Source organism: Alligator sinensis, unplaced genomic scaffold, assembly GCF_000455745.1.
Source record: "Alligator sinensis unplaced genomic scaffold, ASM45574v1 scaffold768_3, whole genome shotgun sequence".
In the NCBI taxonomy this organism is placed as follows: domain Eukaryota; kingdom Metazoa; phylum Chordata; order Crocodylia; family Alligatoridae; genus Alligator; species Alligator sinensis.
In genome coordinates, this window is record NW_005842135.1 from 868,016 (window position 1) to 883,134 (window position 15,119).

At 44.9% G+C, this 15,119-nt stretch overlaps 1 protein-coding gene across 6 annotated transcripts in view; it reads left to right on the forward strand.

The window, feature by feature from the left end:
• Positions 1-14,021, forward strand: part of SLC8A3 (solute carrier family 8 member A3) — a 208,956-nt gene extending 194,935 nt beyond the window's left edge. For 5 of the 6 annotated variants that reach the window (XM_025205983.1, XM_006025176.2, XM_006025177.2 and 2 more), the window contains 4 exons: positions 2,788-2,912; positions 3,584-3,683; positions 9,427-9,702; positions 12,054-14,021. In XM_025205983.1, the coding sequence (XP_025061768.1) occupies positions 2,788-2,912; positions 3,584-3,683; positions 9,427-9,702; positions 12,054-12,430 (878 nt within the window). In that variant the 3' untranslated portion in view covers positions 12,431-14,021. The remainder of the gene's footprint in view (positions 1-2,787; positions 2,913-3,583; positions 3,684-9,426; positions 9,703-12,053) is intronic. The other variant, XM_006025180.2, reaches the window with a different exon arrangement.
• The last annotated feature ends 1,098 nt before the right edge of the window (positions 14,022-15,119 follow it).

Here is a 15,119-nt window from a genome sequence, read left to right on the forward strand (position 1 = left end):
CAAGCTGGGGGACCATTGTCAGCACCAGGGACAGCGCTCCAGGAAGCCACTTCTGTGAGCTGGTTCCTCCCCCTCTTAGTCACTGTGGCCTCCTGTGAAGCCTGCAGAGGATCAGCCCTGACCATCACCAGAGAAAGCATCACAAGGGAGTCTCTCAGGGCATCTTTATTACATGTGCCCTAGGGTGGGGGGGGGGGGGGGGGGGAGGGGAGAGGGAGGAGGCCCACTTTAATTAGAGTGGTTCTTGGGAGTCCCTCTAATTAAAGTGCCTGCAGCATCTCACGTATTCAGCATTTTGCCCTTCAAAATGGCAGCAGGGGCACTTTAATTAAAGCTTGTTCAATGAACTTTAGTTTAAGCACCCCACCACCATTTTGAAGTGCGGGGTTGCTGAAGACAGGAGACCTTGAGTCTGCTGGAGCATGCTAATTAGTTCATTAATAGAGTCTGCTCTGGCATGTGCTAATTAGCATGCATCAATGCAGGCATTGGGCACGTGTGTAGGTGCCCTCAGGGCACAGACAGAAGTGAGAATTTTTGCCTGATCTGGGCCCAGAAAGCAGTCTACAGCCATGACCAAACAGAAGTACACAGCTGCAGACCAATTTAAAAGGGTCTGATCCTGCAGAAATCTGAACCCTTATTGCTCCAAGAAATGAAGTGTGTTCTGTAACTTGTGTCTGCAGAGCTCCCAGCCTGTCACTGTTTTCAGAATGGGAGAGGGGAAAGGGAGTAGCGGGAGTTTGGTTTGGGTTTTTTTCAGCCAGTGCTGGTGGGTGGGGTGAGTGGATTGGAGCCCCACCACCTCCAAAGTGGAGGGGCTCCAAGCTACCCACTCCACCCGCCAGTGCTGGCTGGGGAACCCCAAGAATGAGCTCCCTCTGCTCCCTTTCCTCTCTCCCATTCTGAAAAAGGCATCTGAGCTGGGAGTGGGAGTGGCACTGCTATAGAGACTGGGCTGCAGGCTTAAAGGAAACAGGTGCAATCCCCAACTCCTGGACCCAACAGCAAACTTCTATTGGGCCCAGGGGATCATTGCAACTGACAGCACTTCCTGAAAAGTGCTATGAGTTGCAGCGGGGAGCTGCTCTTGTGTCTGCACCCTTAGTGGATAGCTCCTCTCTGGCAGTACTGCATAGGACACCTTCCCTGCCTCACTTCCTACCTTCCTTAGCCTAAGGAAACTTTTATTCCCCTATCAAGAATGAATCATTCAGTTATGTGAAGGCAAAAACCTTCTTGGCCCCTGACCTATTTCTTTCTGTGCATTTTTCAAATGATAGGAATCCCCTAGGAAATGCACAATGTGGCAAAAAAGTAATTACAGTGCAGAATGAAAGAATTAATTGTGTGTGTGTGTGAGCGAGTGCGCCGGTGAAGGTATATGTGCGTGAGAGTTAAAATAAGCTCTGAACGGAAGAGATTGCCAAAAGCAATTTTCTAATCAAAGGGGAATAAAAAGATTGTATCTCTCATTCATTTCAAACCAGAAAACATGTCTGCACATTAAAGTTTGCTTAAAAGCGCTCTTGTGCTAAATAGTAAAAAGAATTGGTGTATCAATCCCACCAATGCTATGGTGGGTGAAAAGGGGGGGGGGGGCAGGGAATGGGACCCTTTTTCTCATCTAGACAAAGAGCTCCAGGACAAGCTCAAGAGATCATTTGTATGTTCTAAAGCAATAGTAATTTATAGGGTGTAGTGATAGGGGGGGGTGAAGAATTTAATACTGAAATCTTGGGTTTTTGTCCCTGAAATAATATGAGTTTTCAGATAAATCTTTCCCTGTTCTCCTTAAAATTTTGGGTGTTCCCATCAAAATCTTAACAGAAGTTGTGAATTTGCATTCTGCCTATGAATGAGGGATGCTGGGGTGGAGAAGCCCTGTTTCCTTTCCCTCCTGAGACATTTCTAGATTCATGCTGCCTGTCCTCAGTACATTCAGCCATTAGGGTAGGCAGGGCCTATTACGGTTTCTCACGGTAGTAAATAGCTCTATCCCAGAATGAGTGTGGGGGCAGTCATTGGCCTCTATGCTGTTTCATCCTTCTCCAGATGGACTGAGACTTTGTGTCTAGCAACATATCCTGCACTCATTCTTCTGTAGAAGTCCTGTTAACTTCACTAACAGTTCTACACAGGTAAGAAATGCAGAACTTGCCCTGTAAACTTTTATTTATGGGCACCTTTAATGAAATCCACTTTTAGTGTGCTCAGTAGTACTGAGCTTGACCCTGTCACCATTCAAGTCAACGTGAAAACACTCATGAGCTTTAACAGTGCAGGATCAAGACCTTAACACAATAGCTATTCACCTCTGGAAGCCTAAGTTCGAAGCTAGTATGTCCCAAGTGCTGTCAGTTTGATGTGCTCAGTCTGGTTGGACAGTAGAGAAGTCCAGGAGTGGCTTGATAGAGAGTTCTGCAGATCAAGGGCAATGAGCACTGGGAGATCTGGAGAAAGAACTAGATTAGGTAGCAGGGTTGTCTGTAAAGACTGAGATGCACTACCATTAAAGGGGAATCTTCCCCAGTACTTGCCTGCACTATGTCTAGCCCAAATTCATGGAGCCAGTTACTCACTGAGGTAATATGTTTGCTACTAATATGCTAATACATTTTCACTCCCCGACCATCCCATCTCTGCTTTCATAAGACTCCATATGAACTTTCCAAAATGTGAGATGAGTGTATAAGTGTGTCACCATATCTACCCAGTGCCCCCCCACCGGGTGCTGAGAGTCTAAAAGCTACTGTCTACAGTTTAGGATTAATGTTATTTTCTCAGAAGTGGCAGACAGGAAGCTGACAGTTGAAGAGGAAGAAGCCAAGCGGATCGCAGAGATGGGCAAGCCAGTGTTGGGCGAGCACCCCAAACTAGAAGTCATCATTGAGGAGTCCTATGAATTCAAGGTCAGTGCTGATGTACCAGGAGGAGATTCCCCAAGCCACTGAGAATGTCGTCACATGAGAGAAGGGGTATAGGAGCAGCTTGAACAGAGAAAGCAGGCAGAAGACAGAATGAGGATAGCCTCAGTGAGTGGGGAAAGTGGGAGACAGAAGCCTGCAAAAAAAGAAAGAGGAAAGCAGCTGGTAGAGCAGACTGCTTGAGAGAAGGATGAAAGGAGAAACCAGAGGTGAGATGCCGAGATGGTAAATGAGGACCATATAGAGAGGGCAGTGAGTTGCTCCTTTAGAGAGAGGAGGAAGAGCAAAGATTCTCACGTGACTAGGGATAAAGCAGGGTGAAGCGGAAATGAAAGGGCCTGGCTTAAAGGTAGAGGATCACAGAAAAAAAGCACTGATAAGGACCTTGAGAGACCATCTAACACCACCCTCTGCTCAAGGCAGGATCACCTCTGTCTAAATTGCCCAGGGAGCAGACAGCAGCTGAGGGAGAGCGGCTTGAGGACATGCTAAGCTGCATAGGAGTAGGAGAGGAGCACAAACCTAGCCACGAGCCTGTGTCTATGAGCTTTGTATGTGAGGTGGAGTGCTGCCTCCACTGCCTCCCTCCCCCTCTGCTCAGCTTCTTGAGTGTTTTCTAAGCTGCTTAATTGTCCTGTTTTTTATGCTATTGACAGAGTACTGTGGACAAGCTGATTAAGAAGACAAACCTGGCTTTGGTTGTAGGGACACATTCCTGGAGGGACCAGTTCATGGAAGCCATAACTGTCAGTGCAGGTGTGTGTGTGTGAGGGGAGGGATGGAAAAGGGAGGTGTCTCCTGGTGCCTGGGTAAAACAAAAAATTGTGAACCTCCAGCAAACATGCTGGCTAGTTTTGCATCTTCACTGACCCCCATAAGCCAGCCTGACACTGTCTCTGCCTATGTTCTCAGTGGTGTGCAGCTGTCACAGGCCCACATGCTGCAGACAAATACGAATCATGGTCCTCAGCAAAAGCACTCATAGGAGAGAATCCAGGATCTTGGGCCCAGAGGGGAGGCTATCACACAGTGATTTCAAGATGCTGTGTCAATTGCTAAAAGTGCCACTAGAGGGCAGTAGTGCATGAGTGAGCATACACACACTGGCAGGATGGGGAAGAGGAGATGGAGCTCGTTCAAGCTCAGATTCTGAGCCCCAGGGCGCCCGTACACTTGAGGGGGGTTTAGTCCTTAGGCTTCCATTCTGTGCCCCCTAAACAGTTGTTTTTAATTGAAACCCACCATTTCAACCGAGAGGTTTCCATTGCTGTTATGCAAGGGGCCCGATCCTTTTTTTTTCTGGCAGAGCCTGTCTGCAGCCAGGGGGTGAGCAACCAGTGGGCTGAGCAGTCCCTGAGCTGCGCAGGGCCCCGGTCCTTCCCTCTGCAGTGGTGGCACCCCTTGGGGCTGCCTGGGTGGGCTGCTAGTGGGCCAGGTAGTTTAGTTTGCAAACTATCAGGATGTGGTTTAGTTTGCAATGATGCAAACTCATTTAAAACCCCCAAAACTCCTGCACATGTACAGCGTGACATCATTAAGCCACACAAAGTGACATTTTTGTCACGTGTACATGGTAATGACATCAAGTGTACAAGCACCATGGGTGCTTAAATTGACTCATGTTTAAATTGGACATAAATATATGCTGTCCATCTCCTATTGTATGTGGCTTGGATGCCTCTATCAGAGATAGCAAAACAGAACCCCACTTCTGAGCTCTCTCTAATAAATTAGTAGGGGAGGTTCTAACCAGCTTTATTTTCCCTATTGTGTTGTCTCCCATTACATTTCCCACAGGCTCCTCATGCTTTTCCCCATGTTTGATTTCCTTATGATTTTTCATGGATTTTCCCCCTGCTTTGGGGAAAAAAGGAGCCCATGAGAGTTCTCTCAAAAAGGCAGCTAGATAGATAGATAGATAGATAGATGCAATTGTCTATACATACACTATATATATGTATAGACATATATACACATATATATACACATATATATAGTGTATGTATAGACAATTGCATCTATTATATATATATAATGCATGTATGTGTGTATATACACACAAGCATATCTACATATATATGCATGTATCTATATATGTGTGTGTATAAATAAAAATAAGTGTACATTGCTCAGAGATTATAAACTATCCCTGAGCAATATTCAGGTATCTCTGATATGCCTATTTCATTACTCCTGATGCATTTCTGTGTGTCTCTGTTCAAGTGCAGTTTCAAATGCTTCGCAAATGTTCAGTGTAGCTGTAACCTTGAAGATGTGTGTGTCAGATATTTCCCACATACTGTTAACTTTCAGAAACAATTGCTACAGGCACAGACTGCTCTGAGAAGAAGCTTGTATTGGAAACCCAAGGACACATGTACTATCTTAGCTATAATGGTTGCCTTACAAATCTAATCACAAAGAATCATGTCTAGACAGGGAAAAAAAACAGACTTCCATAGGTAGCTATGCAAAACTTCTCTTTAGAGAAAAAATAGACTGTTGCCCATTTTGGTTGTCAGAAAGCACACTGTGAAACTTTTAAGTGCACCATAAACTGCAGGAGCACTTAACTCAGGGCTGACTGCAAGGGGGCCAGTCAGACTGCAGAAAGCATAGAGCTCGTGAAGCTCGCAGCATGACATGTCCAGCTACATGTAGTGTGAATAAGCCCAGAGTGCCTTATTTGTACCAGAGCTTGACATCCTGAACATCACAAGCCATTGAATTTCACCCAGTTACCCCTGGCACGGGGCTCAATAACGTGTGTTGAACTAAAGCCTATTTTCCAGAATGGCATCCAGCCTTGATTCACCACTAAAAAATTGTGCCTGATTTCTAATTTGAATGTGGCAGTTTTTTGTTAGTTTGTCACCAGTACACTGAGCAGCCCTTTCACAAGGAGAATATACCTGGAGTTTTCTCCTTGTGAAAGTAACTACTTCAATGCTGTAACCAAGCCATCTTGCAGTGTTCCTTTAGCTAAACCAAACAAATCAAGTGTCTCACATTTCGTATTTTAAGGTGTTTTTTCCAGCCCTTGAATATTTTTATGGCTTTTTTCTGCACCCCTTCCAATTTTTTTTGCTCTCCTGTTTAAAATGTGAACCCCAGATGCTGATGCAGTAGTCCGGTATTGGTTGCATCAATGCCATGAGCAGAGGTAAAAATCACCTCCCTGCTCCTACTCATCATTCCCCTGTTTGTACATCCAAAAATTGCATTAGTCCTTTTTTTGCAAGAGCACTGCACTGGGACTGCACATCAAGAGGCTTGTTCATTATGACCCCTATACCTGTTTCCAAATCAATGCTTTCTTGAATCTTATCCCCCGTTGTGAAGTATGGTTTGGATTCCTAGACCTAGATGTATTGTTGGTTATAGCCGTGTTGGTCTAAGAGCCTTGTCTGCCTAGACCTAAATGCAACATTTTTGCATTTGGCTGTATAAAGCTGTATTGTATTTGAATGGGACCGGCTCACCAAACAATCCAGGTCACTCTATGACCAGCCTGTCCTCCCATGCCACTCTTTGTGTCATCCACAAGTTTTATCAGAAGTATTTTTATATTTACTTCAGATCGTTGATGAAATGTTGATAGCAGGCCTGGTATCAATCCCTGCAGAACCTCACTACAGACATCTCCATTCAGTGAGGATTCCCTAAGGCATTTCCCTTTTTTTTTTCTTTTTTTTTTTGCGGAAGAAGGAGCTTTATATTCTGGAGCCACACTTACAGCTCCATAGTTAAGGTAGAGCAGAGTGTTCTACGAGTTGATTTTTCAAAGTGCTCAGAAATCCATTTACATTCTCTGATTGTCCTGAGAATAGACATGCTTCAGCAGGCAAGTGGTATATATTTGGGTTATTTGGGTTAGGGCATCCCGTGAAAATGTTCCCATTCTCATAGCACCTTTTTGTACTGACTGACTCAGACAGTGGCACTGATCTATACCAAGCCACACTGGATTTACCTTCAGCTATTGCCCCATTCCCTAGACCTCCGTGCAGGAAACAATATTTTTGAAGTTATTTAGAATCTAGCTGTCTAAACTGGCATGCATCCAGGATGTGTGCTAGAGACAGGGTTTCCCACAGGTCCTGCTGGTTGGGTGCCCTTTGAGAGCAGCGCCATGTTGCATGCTCCAGCAAGCAACTAAATTGAGGAACTTGCCTCACATGATGTTTCTCCTTAAGGAACAGACTCTAGTCCTGAAATCCAAGAGCCAGGCAAGGTTCATATTTTGTCATCCAGCAATTCTGCGACTGTCTAGAAAAATCTGGGCCAAGAGAGTAGTAGGCAGCTTAGTTGCATGAATTCCAAAACCTCTAGGCCTGCACCTTGGAGCAGCTCTCTCTCTTCACACTGTTCTACTAGATCTGGATTCTGAAGCCCAGATATCCTTTACTTCAGCATGAGGGAGTTCATACTACTCAGCCAGTATCTGGATGATCTGCATGGTTAATTCTGGAAGAAGTAACAATGAGGTAGGCATAATAATCATGGGCGAATGGTGCCACCTTAGTCGGGGGGCATGTGCCCCCCCCCCAGCAACCAGTCAGTGACTGAGGGGGGGTCCCCTCTGTGGCCGATCTCACTGACCGGGGCGCCAGTTGCACTGAGCAGGAAGTGGCCACGCTGCTCCTGGAAGTGGCTGCGGTGTTTCATCCAGGTGCTCCCACTCCCCAGCCGGTGCTCGCAGGGGGAGCACCGGCACTCCCGCCTGCCCCCCCGCCTGTCGCCTAAGTGGGGAACATGGCCTGTCAGGGGGTGCACCAGCACTCTCAAGGGGTGCACGTACACCCCCATGTACTCCCTACGCGTCGCCACTGATAATAAAGGATATAAAAAACATCCTGCTGCAACAGACAAGTAATCAACTTGGTGATTTACTTTCTTTGAAAATGGCCTTGCCAGCCATGTAAGGCATATATTTCTGTCATACTGGAACACAGATAGGTAATTTCCTCCTTAATCTCACACTGGTGATCAGCATCTGCCCTGAAACATGAGCATTAAGAATCCTGGTCATTTTATCCTACCGAATGGCAGATATTATAAGTAGTCGTATAAGCTTACAGAGTCATAGGAAAACAGGGCTGGAAGGGGCCTAAGGAAGTCATCTAGTCCATCCTCCTGCTCAAGGAAGGATCATTTCTGACTAAATTATCCAAGCCAAGCATTTGTCTAACTTGCTTTTAAGGAATTCCAAGGATGGGAGCTTCCACTAATTCTCTGGGTTGCCTGTTCCAAACTTTAACCATCCCTTTGCTTTCTTTTTTTCAATATTACTTTGCTGTGTGCCCCTATATACCAATCAACAGTGAGTTTCATGGGCTAATTACACATTGCATAAGAAAGTGTTTTCTTCTGTTAAAGTGCGTTGCTTTTCAAATTCAAACGCTCTCTTGTTTTCTGCGAAAGGATAAATAGGAGTATATGTTTGGCCTTTACTTTTTTCCTGGTACTGTCTAAGTTGCTATGGTGATAAGTATGGTTGTACTGTCTGGATACTGGTACAAGAACAGCAGTAAGGACGTTAGGTGATGGTACTTTCAAGAACCCTGACTCCATTGCAGGGCACTGGGAAGCCCAGTATGACCCATATACTTCCCTTCACATCTCTCAAAAATCCCAGAGAAGCAGAGAATAAATAAAATCAATAGAATTTTATTTGCCGAGCATAAACAAGCACTAATGAAAAATGCTAGAGCGAGGTCCCTATGTCAGCTTTCAGGAGAATGTATGTGGCTGCTGGCTTTCCCCAGGCAGATGACAGAATTTAACCATTCAGCAGCTGCTGACTTGCTAAAGCACATCTGGATCAGACCTCCTGGCAGGTCCTGGGTGCAGCCCAATAGAAGCTGCTGTGCTGCTGAATATAGAAGCTGTTGTCATTCCTTTCATTTCAGCTGAATGTTACTGGGTGGTGGGAATAATATAGCAGGCAGCGGAGACCCAGCTGTGAAAGGGAAACCCTAGGTAACATGTATTCTCTCTTACACAGCAAATATCCTAGAGCAGGGTCATAAACAAATAAATCCATGGTTCCCCTTCATCTCCTAGGCTGCTGACAACATGGCACTTTGCCACCATCTCTTTCTGAGTTTGTACAGCTGTCATGGAGAGCTGAGGTTTAACATCTTATTCCTTCCCATGGGGCAGTAGGCAGCATTCTCCCCCAAGCCCTCACTGGCTGGATTCTAGGCTACGGTCTGGATGATACTGTTAAAGAGAATATCATTTTGTTGCTCCACTTGACACCCTTCTTGTTTAAAATCCACCCAGGCAGCAGCCAGATTTCTGTGGCCAGATCAGAGATCTAACCCTTTTTCTCTGTGATTTCACTGAAATGTCACTGTTGTAAGAAGGCTCAGTAGACTGGCAACTGTATGACTTCTGTGTGCTGGATGAGCTTACGTAAGGCAGCAGGGCTTGGAAACCTGGGCCTTCACAGAACCCACTGTGATCTGTTTGCTTGTTTTGCATTTGCCTGCAGCGGGCGATGAAGATGAAGATGAGTCTGGCGAGGAGCGCCTGCCATCCTGCTTTGACTATGTCATGCACTTCCTGACTGTCTTCTGGAAGGTGCTCTTTGCCTGCGTACCACCAACAGAATACTGCAATGGCTGGGCCTGTTTCGTGGTGTCCATCATGATCATTGGCATGCTCACTGCCGTCATTGGAGACCTTGCCTCTCACTTTGGCTGCACCATTGGCCTCAAGGACTCAGTGACTGCTGTGGTGTTTGTAGCCTTTGGCACCTCAGTACCAGGTAAGCAGGCCTAGGAAACTGGGAGAAAATAATAGCTATCACTCTAGTCCTAAGCAGTCAGGAATAGCAAATCCTAGGACACAGCTACTTCACCTCCACTATCCTCTGTGAGCTCTGGCATTTCAGGAAGCATTGGTTCCTGTGGTGCTTTTTAGAAGATAAGATCAGAATTGGTCCAATTGTTCAAAGAAAAAATAAGAGAAACACAGTTTTCTTCCCTGATAATCAGAACACACCATCTGAGACTCAGAGAGTTTTCCAAATTTGGTTTTGGCATAGGTGGGGGAGCCCTGTGCTTTGAGTGTTTTGTGCACCCAGTAATGACAAAATAAACCAAAGTCCTCTCCTCATAGCCAGTGATCGGACACAACCTGGCAACTATATCACCTGCTCTGTCATGATTTCAACATCATGGCCTCCTCTAAGGCCACCAAGCAGTTTTCGCTCTATGGCCCCTGACACATGTTCATTTAATAGCGCAATGAGATCTAATCCCTGCTCCCAACAAGTGTGCCTCCTGCCATGCCATTTGTGCATGGCAAGAGGCATGATTCTGGAATCAGGGATTAGATCCCAATTGCACCGTTACTGCTTGCACCAGCAAGTTGAAAGAGGAGTGCTCATAGGTCCAAATCTGGCTGTCAAACTGGCTCCAGTGTGGTTTGGAGCCAGGCTGAAAATCAGCTGATTGTTGGAGTCAGAACCAACAATCAGCTGATTTTTTGGCCTCAGCCCTGGACTGCACTCGTGATGGTTCAAGTCCCCAGTGTGGTCCAGGGCCAGAGCTGCCAGTCAGCTAATTGTTGCCCCTGGCTGGAACAGCCCTATATATAGTCATTGGGGAGACTTAAATGCCTCCAAAGGGCAATCCAGAAAGCCCACCAGCACTTAGAAGTCACCAATAGAAAGCACTAAGTGTGTCTGAGTTCCTGCATTCTTAAGGACTCCTTTGCCTGTGTTGGACTGAAAATTAAGTGACTCCATTCACTTGCAGTCTAATATACCTAGTCCTGCTTCTAAGTATAGATGCCTAAATGGGGATGCAGTGATGCTGCTGCCTGTCTTTTGTCCAGCAGATTGGGGGCACTCTCTCAGATGGGAGACCTGGGTTCAGGGCTCTTCTGAGACTGAGGAGGTTCAAACCCATATTGTCTAGTTCTCAGGAAAATGCCTTAACCCCCAGCCTATAGTATAATCTTGGAGCAGGGGAGGTATGGAAGGGGCATGCTCCGCCCTTGTTGTTGAAGCTGGGCCATTGAGAAACCAATGATTCAAGAGAGCAACGGACAACCAAAAGAGAGCATGACTTGTAGCCTAGTGTTTAGGGTCCTTCCGTGGGAGGTGGGAGTCCTGTCTTCCAATCATTCTGCCAGGACTGTCTGCATTTTACAGTAGACAGCCTTTGGTTAAAAAAGAAGAAATAACTCTGGCAGTAGGGATCAGAACTCAGGTCTTCCACTGCTTGTTAAGTGTTGGAACCAGTATTGGACTCAAGAAAAGGTTGACGTGACCACCACCACCATTTGGGGCCTGAACTCAGTGCTGTCAGTGTGAATCAGATGTGCTCAGAGCATGCCTACTGGTTAGGGTAGCTCCAGGAATTTAAGCACTTCCCCAGCACACTTGCAAAAATCTGGCTGACAACTGAGCTTGATAATTTGAGTAATCAAATGGATCCCCTGTGTGCATGCCTAGGTCTGGGTACCTAAAGAATTTTTCAGGCCAAACTGAAGCATAAGTGCCTGAATTTAGGCATATCCTGAGTTTACGGCTTGTGGATCAGGACAGTCTGTGTCACACTTTGGAACCTGGGCATCAAAATTCCATCCACACCCTGCTTGGTGCTTACATGATCAAGCTGGATCTGCCCATAAGCCCTTTATTCTCATTTCCTGGAGACCCTACAGTGCCAGCCTGTAGTGCCAACTGCAAACACTCAGTCCTGCTCACAACTAGAGGAGAAGCCATAATCTAGGCAGAAGAATGTTTAAGTGCCACAGCAAGAGCTGCCAGTGAACAGAGCTAGGATGGCATGCATTGGGTATAGGTAGCAGCCCAAAATAAAGATCAGGAGATGCCTGTAGGCTAAGTGCCTGGCCACTTAAAGGACTACATCCAAGGAGGCACTACTGAAACAGCATGGGACCCCCAAGGTCATGATGATATTGCTCCTCTCCAGCTACATAAATTCCCATGTCTTTCCTTTGTGCCCTCAAAATGATGTCCCCCTTTCTGTTCTGCTCCAGCTCTCTACAAATCTGCTCACTGACCAGGAAAACTGCTGCATCTTCAGGAAGCCTGATTTCACTGCTGTTATTTACTGTTTCATATATCCATCTCTTCCCTTCTAGATACCTTTGCCAGCAAAGCAGCTGCCACCCAGGATGTGTATGCTGATGCTTCAATCGGTAACGTCACAGGCAGCAATGCCGTCAACGTTTTCTTGGGCATTGGACTTGCATGGTCAGTGGCTGCCATCTACTGGGCATCCCAGGGACAAGAGTTCCACGTGTCAGCGGGCACACTGGCCTTCTCCGTCACACTTTTCACCATCTTTGCTTTCATCTGCATCAGCATCCTACTGTATCGGAGACGGCCTCACCTCGGAGGGGAGCTAGGAGGCCCCAAGGGGTGCAAACTCGCCACGACTTTGCTCCTTGTGAGCCTGTGGCTACTGTACATTCTTTTTGCCACCCTGGAGGCCTATTGCTACATCAAAGGGTTCTAAGTGGTGGAGAGATGATGAAGTCAGGGGGAGGGATTCCCCCTCCTCTGTTACCTCACTGGACACCAGTCCTCAAAAGTGTTGTTAAACCAGAAGTGACAGCACTCAGTCAGAGTCCACACCTGCCCAGACTCTAAGACAACTGGGCTTCAAAAAGGGCAAAATCATCATGAAACAAACAAGATTTACAAAAAAAAATTAAAAAATAAAAAAAATTATCAATTAAAGCATTCAAATACAAGTAAAATAAAGCCAGCCAGTGATCGTCAGAGTCTTCAGCCACCTTCAACCATCACACTTCCTTTATTTTTGGCTTTCTTCTTTTTTTAATCCCTTCTATTTTGAAATGATGCCATATATTTTTAAACAGATTGGGAATTGCAAGAATAAATTGGAGCCTGTTTTGGGTTTTTTTTTACTTTCAGCGGGTGGGAGAAGCATGTTGCTTGAATTATTTTCTTTCTCTCTCTCTCCCTCTCTCTCTTTTTTTTTAAAGTGGACAAAAATATCAAAAGCTTCATGCTGCCATGGATGCTGGAGTTATATTTTGAAGCTGCAAACAACTCAGTCCACAGTCTCCTTGTTTATCCATTCTCCTCCTCATTTCATTTCATTTAGTTCTTCCTCTTTTTTTAAAAGTACATTGTTGGACTGATTTAGTTTAAATGCAAACACACACAAGAAAACACAGTGATGAAGGCTGGAGCATGAAGCAACCCAATCACCTGCCTGGGCTAAGAAAAAGAAAGAAAAAATAGACAACATAATCCGTATCCTGTATATTTTGAATATGGCATTTCTCTTTGTATAATTAACTTACAGCTTGTGGTTCTGCAGAGAGAGAAGAATATGTTCATTTCCGAAAGTAAAGGAATGAATGGCTACATGGAAATAGCCTGCAAAGTGGGGGGAAAGGGAGCTAGGGACACCAGCCCTTGTTCCTTGCCATCACAGTAGTATTACATTTGATTTACAGGAGGGCATTCCTTTTTTTTCTTTAAAGTGAAGATGAAGTCATGTAAATAATTTGCTGTTCTCACATTTTGGTGAATATAAGAAGCTTCAAAGGCTTGAGCCATTCAAATGTTTCTGAGCATCAGCCTAAAGGTTTACCTTGTTCTTAAAAACAAACCCGTGTTTACTGACGAGATAAGGATCCTGGTCACTCCTCACAACCCCACTCTTGGTGTCATGGTCAGTCGATGTCTCCACTGCTTTAAGGCTGAGTTTGTCCTCCTGGCTGAGGACACACATCTGGTTACCATAACTCACAGGCATTGGATATGCTGAGCAGAGATCACAACTATCTCCTTTTTGAAAAAGAGCCCCAAAAAAACACAAAACAAAAAAACCCCCCAAAATTGCGTGACAGTATTTCTCCCTGTGCACGTGGCATTTCCCATCCTGATCTGCATTGTGTCTGCCATTTTGCTCCTTTAAAACAACCTCTTTTCAAAGAGTCAGTGCTCCACTCATGATGTTTGCTAGATTGAGAGGTACGGTCTTAACAAAACTGCCACAGATCTTAAGACTTCTGCAGCATCTTAAGTACATTTTAGGAAAAGCACCTTTTTCATTTGAAGTGCATTTTTTAAGGGGGAAAAAGATGAAAGGGAGGGGGGGAGGGAAAGAAAGATCTCATATCCTGAATGACATAAACAACTGCAAACTGCAACACTGGGTTGGTAATAAAAACTAAAAGTTATACTTATATCTATACAAATATATTATCTATAACCATATTTCTTAAGTGCAAGAACTGGAGGAGGGTGGTGAAGCTTTATTCTTTTTACAGTGTTTTTAAGATGAAGATATTTTCTTCTGTCAAACAATTTAGGTGCTGTAAAGGGAAATGTCTTCTTCATAAATTTCACAATCATAAAACAGACCTGGAGCGTCCAAGAGTAAACAAGGAAACAGAGAGAGAGAGAGAGAAGTCCTCCTTTGCCTGTTATTCCTAAGAACGAGCCAATGATTGATGATGCCTTAAAGGCAGGGAGAATGTATATGCAGGGGAAAAAAGGGGTGGGGATGGGAGTAATGTTCCTTGTCACGGAGAAGAAGCTGCAAGATGATGTCAAAGATATGGAAGAGCAAAAATGATCTTTAATTGACAGATGAAATATTTATTTTCTTACAAAATGTCTATCAAGCATATATATATATATATATATATATATATATAAAGTATGAAAGGGGAAGGGTGGATTCTTCTCTCTGATATGTTATAAGCAGTTGGAGCTTTATCTGTTTAAACTAGCAATGGGCAAACACTATAAAGGGTTTGAAGCCAATTGAGCACCCAACTTTCTGGCTGTTTATACCTAGTGTGTCAGAGCTCTTGGCTAGTACAAAAAAAGGGCAACCAGATGGATATGGACAGGCTGTTTACTAAGATTTTCAATACCTCTTGATTCCAGACTTGCCAAGAAATGGCAAGGACATTTGCAGCTGTGACCCAATACAGCAGAGGTGAGAAATTGAAAAAAACAAAGGTGTTTTCATGTGTGTGCATATGTGTGGATCTTGAGGGTTCTTTGGGGTTTTCTTTGTAATTTTGGCACAGAAATTCAGTTGGGCTTGTGTTTCTTTAAGACCTGTTCTCCCATTGCTAGTTGAAACCAAGGCTTGGTTATCTGAAATGCTGTGATCATGTTGCTTGTGCTGTATCACACATGCTTTTCATCTGCTT